The following is a 24,193-nucleotide window of genomic DNA, read 5'->3' on the forward strand; positions in this document are numbered from 1 at the left end:
TGAGATGGCTGCGTTAATTGGTTTAGAGCAGAGGGGGGCAAACTTTTTGGATGGAGGGCCAAATTTAAGAATTCAAAATGAGCGGCGGGCCGCACGTAAAATACCATTTTTAGATATACATACACTATTTATCATCACGAAAAATAAACATTACAAAAAAATTAATGAGAAGAATAAAACTGTTGACCATTTAACATTTTTTTAAATTCAGGTGTTAATTTTGTAGTTGATATTCTCAAAACTGCTTGTAAATGGGCATCTCAAGTTGTAGCTCTGTCGGTACACTATCAATATCTATTGAAAATGGATCGCGTACTACTGCTAAACTTGTCTCAATTTTTCGGAAGTCACCAAATCTTTGTGAAAAATCTCAGAGCTTTATTAATTTTATCATATTCTTCAAATTTATATTCTGGTATATTCAGCAACTTCAAAGTTGGAAAGTGGTCCACGTTATTATTCGATATTTGTCGAAAGAATAACTTGAGTTTTAATTGAAATCCATTCAAACTTTTTACCATATCATGGGCATATATTTTTTTCCTTGCAACGCGGAGTTAAAAGTATTTAAATGTGTCACGATGTTCAACGTAGAAAATAGTGGTTACATAGTGTGAGACGAGACGCAAGGAAGACGTACTGAGATAATACATTTATGAAACAACAAATTCTTCAAATTTTAATCTATCGTCAATATTTTTTTAAAAATATATAAAAAAGTTATTCGTAATCAGAAGTACAATTAATGATGGCGGGCCACATGCGGCCCGCAGTTTGCCCACCCCCTGGTTTAGAGTGAGGTAGAGTACATAAATTACATATTGAGATGCAGCGATTTTGCAAGTTAATACTAATTTCTGACACTATGGTCATGTTAACTAACGCCATAGATATGCATGCACGAAGGTCCGCATGAGTTCATATGAAGTTACCAACTTATTCGCGGATCACTGTGCTACCGATTATTGTAAATATCAGCCTTGTATACGGAATTGCCCTAAGTGATATATTATTTTGGATCAAGAAAAATAACGGAAACTCGTTACGCTGGTCTATAAATGCGCAATGTAGATTATGTATGTGCTTACTCTGCAGTCATTCATGTTATATTTGTACTCAAGAATACAAATCTACAAAATGGTCTGCAGCCAGAGTATTGTTTACAATTCATTCTTTACATAATAGGCGACATGCAAATACATAATATTTTCTTTCTCAACCAACTGTCAAATACTTACTTCATAGAAAATGTCAATAATGTTAATCTATAAGTAATTTTAACATGTACACTTTAAATCTTAAATACATACTAAACATGAAGTAAATTCAACTCAGTTCTATGTGTTTCATTATGTTTATTAAAAAAGATAGATTCTATACAGGCACACTACCAACTAATTTCAGAAGGATCAACTCTGGATAAAAAAAAATTAAATATTTACGATCATGTATAACTTGCAAGATTGTCAAATCTTCAATTCATTTTTTGTTTATTGACAAGAGATCTAAGAAAATTTTATTTATAATAATAGTTACGGTTCAATTATCATTTATTATGTTTAATTCAAACTAATACCTATATAGGTATAGGTGGCTCATACGCATAAACGAGATTGTAAACGGATCTAGAATAACATTTACACAAAAATTTATTACACTCACTTAAAAAAAAATACAGGCAGGTATTTTAATATTGATGAATCAACCACAACCATGTCCGACCTTACTATATCCGGGGTCAGGCATCATTGCGAATTGATAAACGACAAAAAGTTATAAAGTACAGTTTGATCGTTACTCGTAACTAGAGATAAATTGGCAAGTCTTTTCTGGTCATGTCCGACCGGAGAAGTCTTGCAATTTCAATTCTAGTTTCACAAATTCAATAAACACCCAATCGAGCCGCTTCGATAATAATTCGGAAAATGTAAACATGTGAAAAAAAACCAAACAGCATTATTATAACCGGTATAATAATATTATCCTAAGTACATTAATGTATTACATACATTAAGAAGTCAAAATCGAGTTCCCTGTAAAAATATTCAGAATATTCTCGGCAAGAGATTGTACGGGACTCTACGACGATATCTGTCCCATGCGACGCCGCAGTTTCTATGCGAACGGGAGCCGTCTCTCAATGATTTCAAGACGAGGAGCACGACAGACGACAAGATGAAAAGTAATGGAGGTGCTGAGAGCGTCGCGAAGCCCCACGACAGGACGATTAGTATTTCACCCAAGTAATTGGGGTGACGCACCCGCCCCCACAGCCCGCTGATGAGAACTCGACGACCGAATGTCGATTCCAAACCTGAAAATAAATAAATCAATTAATCCATCACCTTGGCAATAAATCTCCTTTTGTGAAGACACAGCCGCTATATACAGAAGTGACACTGAGAAAAAGGTTTCAGAAGCTAATGATTTAGTTAGTTAGCGGCAAGTCATTTTTCACAGTGCAAATTCATTCATACACGTGTGCTCTGACTTCTGATAGATAAAAGACGCCTTACATTAAGCATTACAAAGCCTAAATGAATTGTTTTTAGATTGAAACATTATTTAGATGAAAAATCATGTAAGATTGCAAATATCTATCACATCTAAACTCGCCTCGTGTGCCGCAAAGCCATAAATCAAACCTTCCGAGAATGGCAATCCAGTGCTGCTTGTGAAGCACATCTACCTAGCGACAGACGCGCGTGGCCTTCGAAACGCATAGATATTTGAATGCGGCGATCGGCGAGCTGGTATAGGAATGACCAATTCGTAGGTGTTTGTATGCGACTTTGACTCTTCGACTCTGGAGCCCGAGAAGCATGCAACTTGTCGATTGCAACAGATGTTTTTTTCAAATGTAACAGTCGCATTCGACCAATCTGCAGAGATCCATTTGGCAACGTGTGTTTTGTGACGTATTAGACACGTAGGCAAGACGGCTTTAGATGTGAGAGCCGGCTAACTGAACAAAGCAACACGTCACCAGTAGGCTGCTATTAAAATTTTTATTTATAAAAAAAAGTGATCAATGCTACCTCCACAGTATAATTTTGTCTATATTTGCTGATTTAATCACAAGTTGTAATAACAGCAATTTAATCTCTTTGAAATCAATAATAGCTTTTATATAGTAATAATAGTCAAAAATGATATTCACACAAGACAAACAAACAAATTCAACGTACATACAGTCATCACAAGTGTTTTTGAAATCCACTATCATCAAAAATCTATTTATTTTCTGCCAGCTGTACCAATACGTATTGATCTTCTGGTATTCCAAATGAAACAATTAGTTTTTGATTATTAAAAATTCAATAACACTATGTAATAAAAACATTTGCATTTATTATGTTGAACCAGACTAAAAGAAATAGCACTGAGGTATGTATGTGCAATACTTCGAATGAAACATTATTGATGACGGTCAGGAGAGGAGAAACCTTGTCATACGCGGGTGGGTTTGCTTTACCGTAATTTGTGGCAGGTTGGTTTTTCTATGGTACGGTTCATATTCAGTATTCATTAAGATGGTACTTCAGTAAAACGGCAAATAATTTTCAACTATAGGTGCGACGAAATTTCGGACTGGCTGGCAATCGGAGAGCGAGTGTCTAACTGTGAACACGTCAATTTGTTTTGTGATGGCGATGGGGGAATTAATTCTTAAATCGTGTAAAGATGACTAAAAAACGTTACCCATTTACTTGAAAAAGAAAACATGTCAATGAATATATTATTAGTAATAAAACAATAAACATAACATTAAATGGATGCATGTTGACTTTTTATGACAAATTATGTTTTGTACTGCACGCGTCATTTGCACAATCTTCGCGTTGCGTAGTCACAATCGTTTTAGACCGTGCCCCAGCTGAAGTATAGCATTAATTAATCCGGTAACTAAAAAAGTATTTGTCGATTATGAAATCATATACTTATCAATTTACGCGTCTTGTATTTTGGCAGTAGTGCACTCACACCATAACTTAACCAGAATTAATACTCACAACATAATTTCGGATCTGTAGGGTTGAGTTTGAAAGCGTGCTGTTGTGTACTGCTCAGGTGGTAGATGGAAAAACCAATCAAGTAGACGGCCACTGACGCTCCAAGCAAAACGTTGGAGACAACAATATTATGTTCCAAGATGTACTTGGAGATGAGGGCGGCCGTGAATGGGTACAGAGAGTATTGCATGACGATCATGTAGCCGGTGCCCTCTTCCTGCACGTCGAATGAATGCGCACTCCTGGCTTCGGTGATGATGGAGTAGAGTAGGAAGATGATCTGTTGCGCGGTGAACACCAGAAGCGTGGGGCTGACAGAAGCGGACAAAATGGTTTTTTTCACAGCCTCCATGTCTACAGCCATGTCGTTCACGGCCACAGTGGGACTTTGGGCCGGTTGTTTCTTCAGTTTGATTCCGTTGTAGAGGGTGATGCAGTTCATGAGGAGCTGTAAATAAACAATTATATAGAGTGAAATAAATATACAGCGCGATGGATGGGAGGACAGTGGTGAAATAAATTTGATGTCAATTGAGACAATTGGATTGAATTAAATAGTAGGAGATTGAACGGCCGGTCTATTTGCCAATTTTACTGAGAAGTTTAATAGAAACACTCGCGATATACGTACAATATAAATCGCTATAATTTCTCTGGGAGTCTTCTATTAAAACAATTTGATTCGATTTAGAACTATAGTAGGCACTCGGTAATCCGGCACCCATATTTTTTCACCTATGCCAGATTGTCAGAAATACCGGATTATTGGATTTCTATAGGAAATAATAAATAATCTGTCAAGGTCGGGCACCAAACTGCCAAGTGAACGGCTCTCCGCTCTGTAATCCGGCAGTTTAATGTGAAATCTGTCGGATTATAGAGCAGGAGAGCTGAGTTGCAAAATGCTGGACTATTGCATGTACAGGATTGGTGAACGCTGGATTACCAAGCGCCTACTGTATTTGAATTTATCGAAATTTATTATAGTACAAAACAGGTACTTGAATCGTCAAATTCGAGAAAAAGCACAAACCTCCACAGAAATCCTACACATTTTTTATAAGAATATTCTCTAAATCCCCGCAACCGGTATAGATATACCATATACCATCATAAATCGCCAGGTGTTCGAATTTAGAACTAAGCTCATCACAGTATAAAAAGTATTGAATGGTATGTCGAATGTTAGGACGCGACGCCCTCACTCAGCGGACAACTTATAGTGGTGGATCTATATACTTTCCAACCTTTTTGGCATTGCAACTCCCTTTGATAAAAAGAAGAAAAAAAACACAAAATGTTGTGTTTTTGTGTTAACGCATCCCGTAACGATTCATACAAAATAAAATAGTAAATTATCATAATACGTTCGCTCCTAAGCAGAGCATAATGAACCTCCACGGAGTGGATGTTGGGTAAACACATTTATAGAATGCATGCAAATTTTCTACATGCGCACACAATTTTGTAAGTAGAGTTATTAATTGGATATTCAAAAATCGATAAACGCCCAGTCGGTTTTCAACCAGCAGTCTTTCGGTTGACACTGACAAAACTTAGTATCTACATACAACCATTTGACAAGGTGGATTGCTTTGATAATAAGTCAGCCGGCCAACTGCGTAAATTGCTCGACGCTCACGTGGCTATGGAAATGTCAGCAATAAATAAAACAGATATGTTTCGTTAGATAAACTTCATTGGTTCAATAATGCCAAAATCAGCAGCACAACTATTGACAAAGTATGAAAAAAAATTTGCAAATGTAGGTACTTCCTAATAAAACTTTTGTAAGTGAATATGACAGGGTGTTCGAAAATAGGGAGCAAAATGAAGTTTCACTTCTGTCGCATGTACTCGCAACAGCAAAGCAAATACTTACTTTTTAACTTTCTGATTACTTCCTGTGTTACCAATATTAAATTTATTTAACATAAATTCCTAAAGCGTGTCGTTGCCAAATCTGCCTTGTACAATTGCCAAAAAGTTATTTTGTATTATTTTCTTTGAATGACTTGAACCTATTTGTAGTCTAGTCTAAAAGGGACGTCTGAGACCGGACAAAAAAATTAAAATCATTACATGCCTACTTAATCTTTTTTTTACTACTGTCCTAAATCGTCACAAGTACCTAATTATGTATTCAATAAAATTTGAGTATGGTCGGACTGTACATGTAATAGATAAATTAACAATCTGGAATAACCAGTACTAACTGTATGTAGATATAAATCATCTACATTATCTCAACACATACCTAAGTACTCATATCTAAATAATCTGGTTCACCTTGAACGAATGGTGTACAGAAAACAAGTTTGTTGAATGAGCAAAGATATTTAATATGTACTTACGGCTGCAATCAATGCCGATCTTATCAGAAGCACTTTGATGGGAAACAATCCGAAAACATTCGTGTTGAGCACGCGTCCAACCCAGAAATCGTACAGCTTTCTTCCTGTGTTACCAAATTTATTCCTCTGGATATCAGAAACTCTTCCGGCTAACATGAACACTTCCAAAGATAAAAACAACCCGAAGACGATAGACATAAACATCAGCGGTATATATTCTCTGCTGATGATTTGCAGGATCGGATATTTGAAGAATTCCATTACTCCTAAGGTAGTCAGCGTAACAAACAGAGAAAACAACCCGTTGCATGTCCATGTTTGATGGCTATCTGGAAGTGTCGCTTTCTTCCCAAAGTATGGGATCAAAATTACAGTACACTGGATTATCAGAAACGCAAAGAAGACTCCGACTCCACGCAATGTGAGCCAGCTGTTGAGTTTCATGAACTGAGTGAAATTGGGAAGCGAAGCGAATGAACATTGTGTTCTCGTGCATGACAAGTTGACCAACACGACAAATAGAGGAAGCAGCAACATTAAAATGCTGACACCTAAGACACCGCCGAATTCTAGACGAACGCTTTTCGGTAGACTCATTTCTCTTAGCGGCGTTGCCAATTTTCTGGTGACCGATATGTCTTTTTTGAACAAAGTATCATCTTCAGAATAATTATCGGCGTCATCGTCGTATTGAAAATCACTCGGAGGCAGCGCAGTGTTCTGCGCTTTGTACAGTAACTTCTCGAAGCTTTCAGTTGCCTCCTTCAAGCGAGTGGACCTTTTGGAAGACGTTCCAAAGTCTTGCGGGAGCCTGGTCTTTCTCTCGCGGAGGTTGCTGCGAGCACCGATAAAAACATCTTGGCCGTTTTGATTTTCTGCATTGTAAGGCTTGAGTTTGATTGAAAAATCTTCAAGAATCACTTCACTTCGAGATATGTGAGAAGGGAGAGGGGGCAGTTTGGTTTCTTTCTTGAAAATAGTGCTGTCCTTCTGTTCGGTATAACTAAGTTTGATTGCTCGTCTTCGGGACGGTGACTTCGGAATATCTTCGACTATTTCAGCTATTTCTTTCACGACCCTCGAAGGTGACTTTCTGGCAGGAGATTTCCTCGCCGGGGACTTCCGGCTGGGTGACTTTCTGCCGGGCGACTTTCTGCTCGGCGATTTCCTCGAAGGAGACAACTTCCTCGACGGCGAACGGCGAGTCGTTTTAGCCACAGGAGACGACTTCCGATTTCTGGCGGGAGATTTCGGGGTCGGCGGGACATCCTCCGCAGTAACGAATTTCGGATTTCTCGTAGCCTTTCGCTTCTCATTTTCGACCTTCGCGGACTTCATCCTGAAAACAACCAATCCGACAATAAGTCAACGCTGGAGATAAATGAATTATTATCGCGCTTTTATAATAATGCGGTTTCTTATCTAACACAAAAAACTGGGAACGCACGAACTTTGATAGCGAATCGTTTTCACAAAGAAATGTTCAAGACTAGAGCGCATCAAACAAAATTAATTATACACCGCATGAGATAAACGAATGCAGAGCCCATTTTATAGCAATTATTCTAAAATAACTATAAATTTTAAACAAAAACAAAACATATCCCAACCTGACGCCTCAAAAGCACTTGGCGACGCGAAAATATGGACGTTTATTTTGAATGCCTACGTTTGATTGGTCGAAGCAAAAGATGAACGCTGTTGCGTAAACAACTCGCGTATCCCGTTTCAGAAAAAATAATTGCCATTTTTTAAATAATATGTTTTGTTGACATTAGGTATACTGAATCATTGCTATGAATTATTATAAAAAATTGAATGCTATTCATACAAAGAGATTGGACTCCTTCAATCTCTTTGTATTCATACTACCTACCTACCTACCTAGGTAATATTATTATTGGCATATTATATTTTAAAGTATTTATTGTTATTCCATGGGAGGAAGGAGAGAAGGAAAATGTATGGTTTGGGATTCGCGTTATCTCACCTAAATAAATCAGTTCAAACGTTACCTATGCTAAGTACCCACGCACTTCTTGCTCGATCGAACATGTTGATTTGGAAGAATGCTCGTCGTCGCGTCCGCACGCTCGAGCAGCTTGACACAAGACGCTCAATCAAAACGTCTTGAGCTATGAATTTCTGTCGAGCATCGAGCAAGAATTACGGCCCTTGAATCTTTTTCGCATCGAGCCGTTTCCTCGATATCGAACAAAAAAGCATCGAGCGAGATGGTAGGTATACGTTGAGACACGTTCGAATGAGCGTAAAACCATCGAATAAGAACGTGCAATAGGTACTTATCATTAGATTTAGCCGTAGCGGCTCTTTTGGCTGAGTAACAAAGCCGAAAATACGACCGTCTGTCACCTAATAATTATATGCTGTCCCCTGGGTTTCGAGACATTTTGACCTTATGCTTTGAAGACGGTGGCAGATGGGTCGACGTTAGCTTGACTGATAAGTCAAGAGACAGCAAATAAGAGTATAGAAATCCAGGTAATGCGATCCACACACCAAAGCAAATATTCGCCAATCAAGCTCGTACTGGCTTACGGGAAAGAACACTCTTGCGCGACCGCCTTGCGTCTTGAGTGCGAATTTGCAGCGAATAATTATTCGCGACGGACAGATTTCGCCAGGGGAATTAGTAAAATCAAAATCGCGAAGATTGAAAAGTTGATCGAGTTGGTCCGGAAATATCCAATGATTTATGATTTGTTTGACAAGGACTATAAAAATATAAGAAAAACAGATAAAATATGGGATGAAATTGGCAGCGAAATTAATGAAAGTGGTAAGGATGTCGTCAAAATATGTAAAAAAAGTAGGTACCTACCTATTTGATTACCGTCGCTGCCTAACCTATGTACAGTTTTTTTGACAGCATGAATACGATATTATAAAAATACAATAATTATTGTGTCCCGATATTTATAAAATACATATTATTATTAATGTGCGTCATAACTTTATAGCTTTGTTAGTGCACGGCGACACGGCAGCGACTTGCCTGTGCTTTTTTTTGGGATATTTTGACGGGGTACTTAGTGAAAATACAAAAATACGAATTTTTCGCGTAATTTCAATGGAAAAACCATAAAAAAACATGAAAAAATATGCAATAAAATTACTCAAAGGTATGCATTTAAAAAATGTGGAAAAAAGAGCTCAAAATCAATTTTCTGATGTATTTAGTCTATGGCTCCAACCAATGCTATCACCATTAAAGGAGTTTTACCTACCAATAAAACTCTTATTATTCATGTTGACTTTGAAGTCCTTGATGTATAGGGTTGAATAGAGAAGTTGATTGGTTCTTTTCCCCTTGTGATGGTGGTGTGTCCATCGTTCTCTGGGAGTTGTCGTGAAATGTCGACTCACTACGCTAGTTGACTCTCTATAAGATATCATCTATTGGGTATATTTACAGTTTAAGGAAGCCACCACTGAGCGGACACTGCCTGGTGGTTCTTGTACCCCTGTTTCCAACAGTACTGACCTTATCCAATTCCCTATAACTGTCCTGGTGGCTGGTTTTGGTGGTCCTCTTAAAGATATAAATAATTCCGAAATATCCCTACCTTCCTCTCTCCTTGGGTTTGACACGCAGACGAGTTTCCGCAACCAGAATACTGGGTCGATGTTCTGACACGTGGAAGCGCTCAGCTTCCATTCCGATTGACGATGCTTGGCGGTATCTGTCTTTGCGCCAAACATTGGCTATACAATTATGTGGCCACCTTTATCCACTAATCCATTGTCTAATATTACTGAGTAGTGTGAGGTCATGAACCCTTCGTCCCGATGCTAGAAGCAGCCGAGTAGCTGTCCTGAGAGACGTTTCGTACAGCTTGTACTTCACCGGTGTTGTTTTCCTAAGATGATCTACCACACGTCTTGGATCCCAAGCCGGTGATTTGACGGGTTTGGATTTATGTACTGAAATTGCCTTTAACATATGTGTTGTACTACCACGTTGCTGCTGATATCTCCAATGATCATCGGTTTGCAAAATGTGGCTACGGCTAACTTATTCACCAGGAAGGTGTTGTACGACAAACCCTCCTTGTTGTGCAAGTAGCCTAGGTATCTGGCCAATTCCATTGGTTGAGGAGTATTATGATCCATTAGGTTCATCCGTATCTACTAGTGTCGTATGTAGGTGAGTGATATTGTATAAGGAGGTACTATCGCCATTTTCCAGGAAGTCCACTCCCCAAAAGCATTGTTTCCAGCTCGGTGCCACTAGTAAGTACTTTCATTTTTCTGAGTTCAGGTGCGCTAGGACTCGTGGAAGTAAGTTTGGTGGGGGAAATATCCACGCCAGTCTGAAGTCCTATACTCGGCTGAAGGCGTCGTGAAATAGCGCGCTACTGTCTGTAACGTCTCGTGAGACGTATGTTGCAACGACATGTGCTGTTTCGCTTGCAAATAAATCCACCTCGGGAACTCCCCATCTTTGAAACGAGGGGGTGGTTGCGGTGTTGATGAGGTGCCATTCGGGAATGAGTTATCTGCGGGAGAGATGATCTGCCACGCAGTTGTGATTTCTGCGGAGGTATTATGCAGTAAACGTGATGTTGGCTCGACTGGTAAATACTAGTATCTGTCGGCATAGGTTTAGGAGGGTGACAGATTTTGTGCCGCCCTCGTTGTTGATGTATGCCACCACTGTTTTATTTGCAGAAGCAGATCTGATCCTATGATTGCTTGTACCCGAGATTGAATTGCAAACATTTCCTCCCTGTTGGAATGCCATGCCATGCTAACTGGTCTTGTTTCCACGTACCTGATAGGTGGTGTTCACTCAGTTGGGCTTCCCAGCCTGTGTCAGCTGCGTCTGTCGTCAGGAAGTGATTGAATGTCGTTCTGTGTATCAACTCTGAGGATCCTATCACCTGGAGCCACCACATGATGTCCTGTTAGGCCTGTGGTGGGATTGTCGCCTAGTGGCGAGAATGGTACCTCGACAATATTGATGACTGAAGCTTTGTAGCCGTCGGCAATGCAACCTTCCTCGTGGAGGTAGGATGCGAATTTAAGTCGCCCCAGAAGGGATTGAAAATGTGCCTGTCTGAGAGACCAACTGCCTTTTTGTACCTGCATTGTGTCAACTCTGAGGATCCTATCGCCTAGAGCCACCATATGATGTCTTGTTGGACCTGTGGTGGGATTGTCATCAATTGGCGAGGATGGGACCTTGGCCATATTGATGACTAGAGCGTTGAAGCCGTCGGCAATGCAACCTTTCTCGTGGAGGTAGGATATGAAGTTGAGTCGCCCAGAAGGGATTGGATATGTACCTGTTTGAGGGACCAACTGCCTTTTTGTACCTGCGTTAGCAGATGGTGACGGAGTGCTACAAACTTCTTCACTACAAACGTCCGCTTGTTGTGTGTGTCCCACGTGATGTCCAGGAACCCTCATTGTTGGCTTGGGATCAGACAGGATCTTTTATATTTATTAACCACCCTAAACACTGTAGGAAGTGACATATCTAGGGGGGTGTCGGGTAGCTCAGGTGGTGGTGTTTAGCACACCTCGACAGTACAAAATTAAAATTGTTATTTTTTCTTTTACTTTTTTAGTAACTTGTTATTTCTAGTCGTTCTCGTTGATTATGTATATCCGGGTGTGTAACACAGTTTTATTTTATTTCCAGTAATAAAACGCTCAGAGTCCGAGTTATTGTTTATTCAGAACACAAGTACACATTAACATTGTTTTCTCAATTATTTTGGTAGTCATAAACTACAAAAAGTTAGGGCCACTTTCAGTGAACCCCTGGTTTAATCATAGTTCATTTCTAACTTCAAACGGTGAAGTTAATTTTATTTAAATTTAGCTTCATTATTATTGGCAATTAAATTTAGGGTCCTACTTGGAGTACCTCTGGTTTAATATATTGTTTGCTCATCAACGTATTTTAATATTTGTTAAATTTGAAACTATGTTTATCCACAATAAAATTAACTCCTTCAGAATATTGACAAAGTTGGAAACCACTGGTTAATATTATATTGTTTGCTCGTCAGCGTATTTTAATATTAATTTATTAAATTTGAAACTATGTTTATCCACAATAGGTTGACTTTATAATCTCATTATTTATTTAGATTAATAATATTATCAATTAACTTATTCGTCTTTATTCGCTTATAGTAATTTATATTTAAATAATCAACACAATTATTTGTAACGGAAAGTAATTAAATTATGAATTGTCAATGTGACAGCTGGGTGCTTGTTTGTTTACGCGGCGGGTGTGAAAATAGCCGCGATGTTTTCGATTTTTTTTTCGAATGGCAATTTATAACTGTTTTATTTAAAAGACATGGGCGGTATCTTAGCCCGCAGCGGCCATTGCAAAGTTGTGATTGGTCGATTCCCAAAATGGCTGCGATAGAGCCCATGTGTTTACAAAATGCTGAGCCGTTTTCTCCACTTTATTTGGCGATCCCACATTTTCAAAGGCTGTAGTTTTTTTGTTTTCTTTCATATAAGTGGGTTACTTGATTCCAAAAAAAAATTCCAGAAAATGTTCATTTAAATTCTTTTTGAAAATTTCTCACCCCGCCCTTGCACCTGTCAGATACATTTCAGACATTCCGAAAAAAATTAACCTTCTCGGAATCAGCTCGTTGAGGTGTCAAAAGATAGGTGATCTTAATTCAGAAGGGATAGCGTTTACAGATATCAAGAAAATTACGAGCTCGCAGAATTACGATCGATTTGAAAATCGTTTCTAGCTGTTTTTTGTACTCTGACTTATACGGTACTTTCTTAATCTAATCTTACATATTATTAAATCGCATATTGGTAAATTACAATTTCACTATTCTATACTTAATATCCGCTAATTGACTTAGGAGGTCAAGAGCCGCACTTTAGGCCTAAAAAACCATATTTCCGACTTTCCATTTAAGACGGAAAGTCCATGGGCATGTCAGAAGGTTATCCTGTATTCCACCTGAACCGAGACTGCTTCTCGGATTGATTGGCTACTAAAAAGTCATCTAGGTGAGTGAATATTCTTAGCCATTCTTTCATAGGCGTTCGGTGACCTAATTGGTCAGGGATGAAAATATAATCGGAGTGGCTGATGGCACGAACGGGAGACACGTGAATTGTAGGAGATCCCCTCGGTAGGCTAGTCGAACGAATTAACGATGTTGAGAATCCATGGGTACCTGGAGATACGCCTGGCTTAGATCTATTATTACTAGCCAGTCTTCTTTTTGTAAGACGGCTGGAACCTCGTAATGGTGAATTAGTTTGAATGGCTTTGGCTGTAGGAACTGTGACACCCCCGTATGGTCCCCATTTGGGGATGTCTTTGTGTATCTGAAGAGGCCCGAATCGGTATCGAAGCCAACAAATAATAACGGCTGATTGCGAAAATAATTAAATAATGTTTAATATCTGTCTAATAAATATCTGACCGGCAACATTGTCAAAAAAAAAAATAGGTATGGCAAGGCCGCATTTTGTGCACAGCTCGCGAGTGTGATGGTTTTTTTTGGCGGGGAGAAGCTTCCTTGACAGAATGCTACAAACAGCTAAATCGCGAACACGCCGATTTCGTCCTCCGCAAAATTAAATTATAAAAAAATGTAACGATTATAATATTAACGTAAATAAACTCGCCGTTTCTGATCACAATTCCGGTGTGTTATTTATCCACCTTCACATCCCGAACCCAGACGAAAAAAAACCATACTAAAAATAAAAGTGACAGTTGGTTTTCACATTCAAAATGGAGGAAAATGATAAGTGGCCCCAGTCAACGTGGGGCTACGCTTCTTGATTTTGATCGTCTGGAATCAAGAAGCAGGTGAAATTTCTTTCACCCGGACACACACCCTGAGATCCAAACACTGGAATAGGAAACGGCGAGGAAGAAACATCCAGAGGCTTGCCTCTGGTGGCGCTCAACAAACTATAATAATAAGCAGTAGAAAGAGGATGCTTCCAAAGCCAAGCCAGTGAAGAAAAGAGCAGAAACACCCGGATTGCGAAGTCAGGGCTCCCGATGTACTCCCGACCAACTGCATCCGCCAGCGAACTTGGCCCACGGACGAGTGTATCGGGCAAGACCCTGGCTCCAACGAGGGAAAACGGCATCAAATGCCCTGCATCATCAGCCGCTTGAGCCCTCTTCGTCAACAGCAGCGTGTCTGTGAGCCTTGCAATCAGCCCTGGCCCAGATGCACCAGGATGAAGAGAGCTACAAAGCGGCCTTCTTTAGCTGAGCAAAGCAGCCTCCATCAGCGGATAGCAGCCAAGCAGCATCCTCAGCCATTAGCATCATAGAATAGTTAGTTTTAAGTGTTTTGTGTTTGGAAACGATGTATAATAAGTTATTTCAGTGCTCGAAGTGGAAAATTTTACAACCCGGAGCGGTTGTATGAGGCAGAATGGCGTTCTAGTCCATTTCGGGGCTTGATATATTTTTAAAATTATTTTTATAAACTTTAAAGCCATTTAAGTATTAAATTAAGTTTTCTGCATATTATATTAGTATAATATCAGTGCAGTGCGTGTAATTCGATAGCCACGGCAGGGCAAGCGAGCAAAAAGGGGGTCGAGTAATATGCCGGTATGCATTTTCGTGAGGGATCGACTGATTTTCGGACGGTCGCTGTTGGGAAGGCTGGGTGCGACGTCCTCTCTCAGCATCCGCCCGTACGGTAGACACGGGGAACCGCAAACCACTACGCTCACGAAGCGGCGTAGTGCTGCATCCGAGTCTCTCCGGTCGCCGACGGTCTGAGGGTGTTGAGAGGGCTGGGCGCGACGCCCTCCTCTCTGAGCAGCTTTACGGTAGGCCCGGGAACCGCGAACCACTATGCTACAGTGCTGCATCCGAGTCTCTCCAGCCGCCGACCTACCGGGAGGGCTTCAATCGTTCAACGTCTAGAGACGCAACCACCCCTTATCAAGCCGCCGCACTGTCCGGTTACACGCTCTAGCGTAAACAGCCCATAGTTGGCCCTACCCCCATTCGGGCCTTTCCGGAGAGGTGCGCTTGTGACACTCCCGTATGGTCCCCATTTGGGGATGTCTTTGTGTATCTGAAGAGGCCCGAATCGGTATCGAAGCCAACAAATAATAACGGCTGATTGCGAAAATAATTAAATAATGTTTAATATCTGTCTAATAAATATCTGACCGGCAACATTGTCAAAAAAAAAAATAGGTATGGCAAGGCCGCATTTTGTGCACAGCTCGCGAGTGTGACGGTTTTTTTTGGCGGGGAGAAGCTTTTTTGACAGCACGCAGAAAACGCTGTTCGCTCGCGCTCGCATATTTCGTCATCCAAAAAATAAATTATATAAAATGTAGTAATCTAGTATATATTAACACCAAATAAACTCGCCGTTTCTGATCACTATTCCGGTGCCTTAATTATCCACCTTCACATCCCGAACCCAGACGGAAAAAACCATACTAAAAATAAAAGTGACAGTTTGAAATTCACATTCAAAATGGAAGGAAATGATAGAACGCATTCAAACGCTTTCGGTTTAAAACAGGGCATAGGGTCCCGTCTTGTTTCTTGACCAGAAAGAGGGTTCAGAGAAAACTGGGGGTTGGATCTGCTTCTTCTAGAACCCTTGAGTTCTTTAACTCCTCGATCTCGAGAGTGACCCCCGCTGATTGTTGCGTTTGAAATTCTTTCCGTAAAAGTAAAGAAGGACTTACCAATGGTGGTGTCCGCACAAAAGGTATGCAGGCTACGGCTATTATTTTTACCAATGTTGGGGGGTGGGGGAGGGTACCCTACGCCATCTAGACTCCCCGAAAGTCTCTTAGGCGGCCCCTAATGTTGTTGGTCGTCCAGATGCAGTCACCTCCGCTTGGATTACGGACCCCTGGTGGAGCCAGTACCTCCCCTGGAGAACTCCCTTCCCACATGACGTTGCCCCTTGGGAGTACCCTGGCCATAATGTGAGTTCGAGGGCCTTCCGGCACTCTGAGCTCCGAGGAATTATTGATAGTGCCTCCCGAGTGAAGGTATCCTTCACTGACGACGAAATCACCTGGCGCCGAACTTGTACAATCTCGGCGCGCTTCCCAGTAAGAATCTGAGTCATGTCTTCGCAAATTTTATTATGCGTTGTCCCCAAAACCCTTTTCGATTTTTTGGTACAGGCCCATCGCTGTTATGATGTTTTGAGGATTTGTTGCCCAATCCACTAACCCTTGCATACCCTTGCAGAAGATGTCCCGTTGGGAAAACATCGCATTCTGGAGGGCCGCGATGGTCCTCTCCGTCAGATGGTTAGCTGAAACTCGTCATTTAGACATAACTCTACGAACGTAGGAATTGTTTTTGGGCGTTGTGCCACTCTTTGGCGCCCCCCCTGCTGAAATAAGGTACGTAACGAGGATACCTTAAACATCAGCATCTTAATCGACGCTCGCACGTTGAACTTTTCCCCCTGTAGCAGTTCTGCTTCGCCGTCTGGTGTCCATTACTTTTAGAATATCCTCCTCACGGTCATTCAGATGTTGCGCCATAATCATTGATCACTTAACGTTCACTTAACTATTACTTAACGTTCGTCCAAAATACTTTTTTTGATAGTTAGAAATGAAATGTCAGACGCTACATCTAAACAATAAGGAAGCCAAATCCAGAATGAAGACAAAGGAGTCCCAAACCCTACATAAAAAAGGGACGCGCGGGTATGACCAGTAAATAAAAAGGGAGGAATGACCAACGACAAGAAAAAGGAAATTAAATTAGTAAAACGCGAAGAAGGAAGCAAACCCTATCTCAAGGACTTCAAAGTCAAATTCGAATAATACACTTTACGCAAAGTGGGTAAAAGTTGTTGCAATTCTGAAAGCGCAATAATGTACATATATTTTTCATATTTAATTCATAAAAATTATAGAATATTTGGCGTAAAATATTAATATTATTTACAATTTTAAATCTGGCGCGGAAATAAAATTATCTAGTGTATGGCTGCGTCGCTGACGCTTTGGTGTGATGCTGTGATGCCAAACAGCCAAACGCGAAATTTGCATCAAATGCATGCGGTAGCGATAGCGATAGCGGGCGAGTTGCGAATTCGCTGCGAATATTCGCCTTGGTGTTTGCTATCATTTATTTTAGTAGTAGCTGTTTTAGGTGCTCTTGACAGTACTTTCGATTTACAGTTGGGTTTTTTCTGGTCAATTATCTTAAAACCCAATCGTTTGATTTGTACGTGCGAATAATTTTGTGTACCTGATTTTCTGTTCTTTTTCCATAAACAAAAATTTTACCATTGGCAACATAAAGTATAGTTAGCAATAGTAAGATTAGTATTAGAAAGTATATTAGTCTATGACAGTGTTGCCAACCGTACTATAATTATAGTATTTGTACTATAATTTTGTTCCGCGTACTATGTACGATATAAAATAGGTATAGTACGCCCAAAATACTATAATTTTGAATATCGTACTATAATTTAATATAAAAGTACTATAATTTTGCATTTGCCATTTTGCAATCGACTCGTCTTCGGAAATTTGAAAATCTGCTTTCCGCGTCTTGTCTTCTCGTAAAATTTTCTCCTAAAAAAATGAACTGACCATGAAAAATAGGGAATCTGCGGCCCGCGGTGAAATATTTTTCCTAAAAAAAACGAGCCGACTATGAAAAATTGGGAACCTGCGGCCCGCAGTGAAATATTTACACATTCTACTAAATTCTCTGTTATTTTTTTCTGAGAAACAAAAAACTTATACATTTTCAACAGATGACAACGCGTACTATATTTTATCCCCAAATACTATAATTCCACTTTCAAAATATGGCAACACTGGTCTATGAGTATTAGTAAGTAAGTGGGCAACATTACTCACTGACAGCACGAATAATCGAAACCTTTCAACTTTCAATAATTTTGGCATAATAGACATGGCTTTAATTAGTAGAAGGTGAAGTTTTATAATCTTGATTTATTTATTTTTCAAAACAAATTTCATTACTTAATTGTTATATTGACAATATTTCACAGTCAACAAATTTAATCCATTATGTAATGATAATCAAAGCGTTTTGCAGGAAATTGATTAAAACACTAATAATTTCATTCTACATTTTATTTTTGACAGGATTGTCCAAAAATAATATTGAGTGCTTCTATTCAATATCAAAATACTGTCAACACACGTCATTAGTATGTAGGTTATGTTTGTCCCTGGTAAATATGGATCCGTGAATACCTCTTATTTATGTATAAACTGCTCTGTTTCAGCTCGATTTTTGGACGAGCCCTCCAATCTCATTTACTATCGAAAAGCAACACAGGTCTTCTGTTATGCCGACCTGTCACATTGAAAGCGCAAAAAGCCCAAAACGAGGCAATCGAAGATCATGACCTCCGCAATATCAGGATTGGACGCCCACAATCTCCTCATCTATCAATCTACGCCATACAAGTCACCAGTTTGTTTTCCATTTCCCACAGATTAACAGGTAATATCCATTTATTCCTATAAATAACGTAGGTAAGTACTGTAATATGAAAATAGTGACATTCCTCTCAAAAGATAAAAAAATGCAATTGATATTCAACTTTGGCGGTAGTAGTTGAGATGGTATGGTACACGAGCCTACTTTCGCAATACAGTACTCTTGGTAATCCGCCGCTTGATTATCCGACAACTACTATAATCCGCCGTTATTTTTACTAGTTGAAAGCACAAAGTCAAGCTCTATAATTCGTCGATATTTGATTGTCAAATTCAGTAGTCCGCCGCGTACAAGTATACAACGCAGATGAGACGGGTTTATTTTGGAAACTTCTCCTTCGTAAAATGTACATTCATCGCGAAGAAAGTAATGTACCAGGAAGCAAAGCGCCTAAGGACCGCATCACAATAATTATGCCGTGCTCCAATGCAACCGGGACACACAAATTGAAGCTTTTGGTCATAGGGAAAGCCAGGAATCCTAAGCCATTTAAGAATATCTGCCTCACACAACAACTGGTTGTGTCAAGTGATTTACTGTTTAGTTAATAAACTTAGTTTATAAATATGTATAATTTAGTAAATACTCGATTTTGATTATAAATAAAACCGTAATTTGCTAGTACAAATTTCTTAAAAAACTATTTTTACGAAATACCTGTTTTAATTTTGACCATTTTTTGTATGTATGCCCTATAATCCGCCGCTTTCACTAATTGGAGATTTGTCTGGTTTTTGGGGTGGCGGATTACTGAGAGAGTACTGTAGTTTATTATAATAACCTATTGTCTTTTACAGTTTGGATTCTAAGTTAAATTTATAAAATAAAGACGAGAAGGAATGCGATGAGTCAAAGAATATGGAACCTTATGGTTACACGATAATGGATATGGTGACATTTTTGGAATTGGTCATGTCAAATGGCGTGTACACAGGTCGCTGTGTGCACACGTATCATTTGGTGTTACAATGTTCTTAGTGTGGTCGACTCTCAAATTATATCTACCCGACTTGCCACACGACTGTGTCCATGATATCTATTGTGCTACACCAAAATAATGATAGTGATAATTTACAACTTTTCAGGATATGTCTTTTCATATTAGATGATTCATGAAAATTAACTTGTAATATGTAATCGCGAACAATGTCTCATCTAATTGCTTTTGAAACATTAAAAATACTGTGAAGAAAGGTGCCAGAATGCCGTTCTACCACGTTACATTACAAAAAAGGCCTGGTTATACATAACAATATTAATTGCGTTTTTTAGGAAGGCTAAATACCTATAGCCCTTTAGTGACATTTTTTACATGATTGGAAAGATAAATAATTCATCTTGCCTGTTCCAAGAAATTTATTTGAGTCACTTAACACCTATATTTGTATAAAAATAAAGAACTTTTCGATAGATTTCTCATGCATTAGTTTATTCTTTATGAGTGAGTATGAATGTACAAATTACCGTTAATTAGGGATGCCATATTAAAAGAAATAGTTTTGATACTGGTATCAGCATTTGAAGAAAAGTATCAGTATAATTTTAATGATCCTTGACAGCAGGGACGGCGAACTGCATACGTACTTATTTAATTTTTTTTTTTATTCAAACGAATAATTCACAAGATTTAAGAATGTAACATTCTTTTAATCGAACATACATAATTTGAAAACACTTCTGAGAAATATATAAATAGAACAAATGTTTTTTTGAAAATATATCCAGCAGGATTTGCACCCACGTGCATTGACCACTATGCTATAGGAATCTTACCTAATTGCAACGGATTTTAACTAACAGTTCTTACAATACTCTCTGAAGCGCTTTCTAAATTGCATTACTATTGGCAATCGGCTTTTGTATTTTAAATCAAGGTAGGTATTAAATTACCTTAATTACTAACTGACGTCATGGATCTTTCATGGCTTTGCTAATAATGTAATATTTCTATAGTTATATATTTCTCAGAAATGTTTTCAAATTATGTATATTGTATTATTATGTATGTTTTATAAAAAGAATGTTACATTGTTAGAAAGAAGGTGCCATTAAATTCATCTTTAGAGTCCTTGATAGACTTTTTAAGGCAATATTGAATAAAAGACAAGTCCATCAAACGTGCGGAATAACTGATAGATTTTGAATTTTGGTGCACATTATAAACTTGTCATTATTTGATAGGTGCGGCACTTTCTGGCTACATGATTTCACTGGGCATCGGTTATCTTGCGCTGCCGAATGACTTCAACCACTACGCGACGATGATCGAGAGCATGCAACTCTCCCCGGCCTTATTGATGACTGCCAAGTTCTTGGTCGCATTCCCAGTGTGTTACCATTGGTGCAACGGAATCAGGCATTTGATTTGGGACACCGGCCGGTTTTTGACCATCAAAGGGGTCTACAGCACAGGATACACCATGCTCGGTGCGTCTGCCTTGCTGACAGCTATTGTTGCATCTCTCTAAGTTTTTCATAGTGTTTAATTTACTAAAGTTACCTTTCCTTGTTGTTTATTTAAAAAAAATATATGAAGCTGACAGCAATAGTTGGTAAAATCCAAGTGATGTACTAGGCACTTATATAGAAGGGAGCAACAGGTCTAAATTTCCACTTTCTGATCAACTGCCAAAAATGCTCATTTTCATATTATATTTGGTACAATATTTAATACTTAATACATAAATTCCTACTGTTTTGTTTACATTCTTAAGATTATTAACAAATTGATCTTATAAAGAGATTCTGCGTTTAATTATATCATGATAATTTTAGAAAAATAATCTATCACTTGATATTTACCACATATTATAATACGTAGGTATACTATAATACAAATAATAATTGTTATATAAAATATAATATATGTGATGAATACCAAGTGATAGGTGAATTTTATAAAATTGTGCTTTCATGGCATTAATATTGTATTCGGCTTCTCCTAGGGTATTTTTTATCTTACCAGTATTATTCGTGAGCTACTTAAATTTTAAACCATCGTGATGTGTAAATATGTATTTTTTTGTTAATAAATAACTTATGTCACAAGTGGTTTTTTAAATAAATTGTTCCTGTAGAAAATCATTTCAGTGATGCTTTCGTGTATGTCCGATAGCGCACGGTGCTCGAGACGTTTAGGCGGCATGCCTCTATATACATCTGGATACCATCTCTGGCAGAGTTCTTTGATTGACGAGACGTCGATGTTTCTATAGTGGAGATGGGAATTGAAGACTGGCATGTATTTTTGCAAAAATATTCTGTCCATGTAAATGCTGTTGCCGGCAAGTGGACACTCACCCTTCGGCGCATGTTTTTTAACAAAATCCAGAACTGTAATTTCCGCTGTTTTAAGGTTGATTGTGGACTTTAAGCAGGCATTCGTCAGGCCTGTCTGAAAGAATTCATGACAGGAAATATTAATTAATGGCGCACATATATATTTGCGCATATCAAAAGTGATCTGAACATTGTAAGTAGAGCTTCCAAACCGGTTATAACCGAAACATCTTGTCAGTCAACAACTCTATTGATTACCAATTACGCAATTACCATGAGTGCCTGTGACAATGAGTTTTATTTCAGTTGTTTGCATATAAGAATTACTTTAAGTATGAATAGAATTACGTCACAAGACTAAGGAATGAGCGCCCAGTTTTTTGGCGTTGAGAGCTACTTTCGAGTTTTCTATTTGATGGCAATTCATCAGTGTTAATATTTTTCGCCCATGGGGGTCAAGTGGTTACGCATCAGGCTTATACTGTTGTGGGTCCCGGGTCTCGTAAAAATTTCACATAATATTGTTTTTCAATGTATGTATGGACCTAATACGTTGAGCAAGTGGCTAACATCTTGTAAAAACAAAAATGTGTTAAAACAACCTCCACTCTGTGAAGGGACGTAATTATGATCTTTTTGGGATTAAACATGGTAAAAATAAAGGTACAAGTCGGTTATGGGAAGCCAGCGGCAAACACTTTGGAAAATAGCCGATATACTGGATTATTTGATAGGTTGCGTTAGTTTAGGTTAGGTTTTCATTTTTGAATTTGAATATGGATGGATTAAATGGATATGGGCAGGGAAGTGATAGATTTAAAAGTTTTTCAACGTATTTTTTTAAAATATAGGTAAGTACCTTTCCATGTTGTTTAATGCACCATTCGTTCATGTTTTCTAAAGTTTGAACATCGTGATGGATGATAATATCAGGTCCTTCAGCGACTACATTCAGTTCTGAGTCGGTAACTATGCACGCAACCTCCATTATGTGATCCCTCTCACTATCTAAACCGGTCATCTCAAGGTCTACCCAAACAATATTGTTTTTGTTCAAAGGCATCTTCGAAAAGTTTGCAGACCCTAGAAATTAATAAAAAAATGGACTGTTTGATTTAATAAAACGCAATTTTTTTTTGAACCGGTTTAGTTGGCCATTAGATATAATTAACATATTTAAATGTGGTAATTAATTAGTAATTATCTGGTCAGCAGTGAATGTATTAAAGTGGAATAAGTACTACAAAAAAAATTGCGTTTTATTAAATCAAACAATACAATGCAGTTCCACCATGAATTATTGACAGTTAACAAATTAAAAGATATTTAAAAAATGTACATAAAAAAGTATGTCATGAAAATTAAAATTTGCAGGAGAAACACTAACAGAATAGCATTAGTAGAAGAAAGGTAAGTTACTAAAATATATTAAATTGCTTTAAAGCGCTTGATTCTGCTTTCACATCAGTCAATCTATAATATTAGACCTTTTAAAATTGTGTAAGGATGCAAAACATGTTTGCGGGATATCATTAGTAAATAAACGTGTACAATAACACTACCTAGTATTGTCACGAATACTAACCTGAAAAATATTTCAAACTCTGAAACAGCTTTAATATGCCCATTTCAGAAAAAATATGGTTTCATGTTTACTGTATTTTGATCAAGTGAATATTTTAGATCATTCTGTGAATATTTACAACTTTTATAGGTACCTGCGAATAATAAAATCAATGTAGAAAAAAGTGGTCGTGTTGACAATTTGACAGCGCAGTAGTGTTGCCAAGTCAAAATTTTAAATTTCAATAGATTTTGACTAATAATTCAGTAGATTCCTTATAATATCAGTAGATTTTGGAAAATGTAGTGGTATGATTTAAGACTAATAAGAATAATAATAACTAATAATATTCATTTTATATAAACAATGTTTATGTTAGTGGGTAAAATGGCACTCGGGTAGAGTTACCGACAATGTTTTTTTATCAATGTAGAAGTGTCACACATCAAAAAAGGGCGTGCTTAAATCATTTCACGTTTATTTTTAATAAGCTATGCAT

At 38.3% G+C, this 24,193-nt stretch overlaps 3 protein-coding genes across 4 annotated transcripts; 1 reads left to right on the forward strand and 2 right to left on the reverse strand.

Annotated features, from left to right (window-relative positions):
• Positions 1 to 222: 222 nt before the first annotated feature.
• LBR (lamin B receptor) lies at positions 223 to 8,097 on the reverse strand. Its single transcript, XM_085941835.1, has 4 exons — positions 7,978 to 8,097; positions 6,368 to 7,706; positions 4,014 to 4,461; positions 223 to 2,314 (listed from the first exon to the last, which is right to left on the reverse strand). Exons 2-4 carry the CDS (start codon positions 7,703 to 7,705, stop codon positions 2,046 to 2,048), a joined length of 2,055 nt encoding a protein of 684 aa, XP_085797961.1. The 5' UTR covers position 7,706; positions 7,978 to 8,097; the 3' UTR covers positions 223 to 2,045.
• A 10,111-nt stretch (positions 8,098 to 18,208) lies between these two features.
• LOC147075555 (succinate dehydrogenase cytochrome b560 subunit, mitochondrial-like) lies at positions 18,209 to 21,511 on the forward strand. Its single transcript, XM_085941870.1, has 3 exons — positions 18,209 to 18,313; positions 18,634 to 18,854; positions 21,033 to 21,511. The coding sequence occupies exons 1-3, from the start codon at positions 18,294 to 18,296 to the stop codon at positions 21,317 to 21,319; spliced, it is 528 nt and encodes a 175-aa protein (XP_085797996.1). The 5' UTR covers positions 18,209 to 18,293; the 3' UTR covers positions 21,320 to 21,511.
• A 368-nt stretch (positions 21,512 to 21,879) lies between these two features.
• LOC147075556 (oligoribonuclease, mitochondrial) lies at positions 21,880 to 23,917 on the reverse strand. 2 transcript variants are annotated; one of them, XM_085941867.1, is made up of 3 exons: positions 23,716 to 23,917; positions 22,990 to 23,213; positions 21,880 to 22,245 (listed from the first exon to the last, which is right to left on the reverse strand). In XM_085941867.1, the coding sequence occupies exons 1-3, from the start codon at positions 23,756 to 23,758 to the stop codon at positions 21,889 to 21,891; spliced, it is 624 nt and encodes a 207-aa protein (XP_085797993.1). In that variant the 5' UTR covers positions 23,759 to 23,917; the 3' UTR covers positions 21,880 to 21,888. The 2 variants fall into 2 exon arrangements, with proteins under 2 accessions (XP_085797993.1, XP_085797994.1); XM_085941868.1 differs by having other exon boundaries at positions 23,849 to 23,908.
• Between the last annotated feature and the right edge of the window lie 276 nt (positions 23,918 to 24,193).

This window comes from Rhyacophila brunnea, unplaced genomic scaffold (genome assembly GCF_057557595.1).
Source record: "Rhyacophila brunnea isolate RB1 unplaced genomic scaffold, BYU_Rbru_1.0 scaffold_14, whole genome shotgun sequence".
Taxonomy (NCBI): Eukaryota; Metazoa; Arthropoda; class Insecta; order Trichoptera; family Rhyacophilidae; genus Rhyacophila; species Rhyacophila brunnea.

Coding starts and splice junctions, on each gene's coding strand:
- LBR (XM_085941835.1), bottom strand. CDS start 7,705: ATGAAGTCCGCGAAGGTCGAAAATGAGAAGCGAAAGGCTACGAGAAAT. Junction 4,462..6,367: donor GATCGGCATTGATTGCAGCC/GTAAGTACATAT, acceptor GTTTATTTACAG/CTCCTCATGAACTGCATCAC. Junction 2,315..4,013: donor TACAGATCCGAAATTATGTT/GTGAGTATTAAT, acceptor ATTTATTTTCAG/GTTTGGAATCGACATTCGGT.
- LOC147075555 (XM_085941870.1), top strand. CDS start 18,294: ATGGCTTTAATTAGTAGAAG. Junction 18,314..18,633: donor ATGGCTTTAATTAGTAGAAG/GTGAAGTTTTAT, acceptor GCTCTGTTTCAG/CTCGATTTTTGGACGAGCCC. Junction 18,855..21,032: donor CATTTCCCACAGATTAACAG/GTAATATCCATT, acceptor ATTATTTGATAG/GTGCGGCACTTTCTGGCTAC.
- LOC147075556 (XM_085941867.1), bottom strand. CDS start 23,758: ATGGGCATATTAAAGCTGTTTCAGAGTTTGAAATATTTTTCAG. Junction 23,214..23,715: donor GAGTTTGAAATATTTTTCAG/GTTAGTATTCGT, acceptor ATTAATTTCTAG/GGTCTGCAAACTTTTCGAAG. Junction 22,246..22,989: donor GCATTAAACAACATGGAAAG/GTACTTACCTAT, acceptor GAATTCTTTCAG/ACAGGCCTGACGAATGCCTG.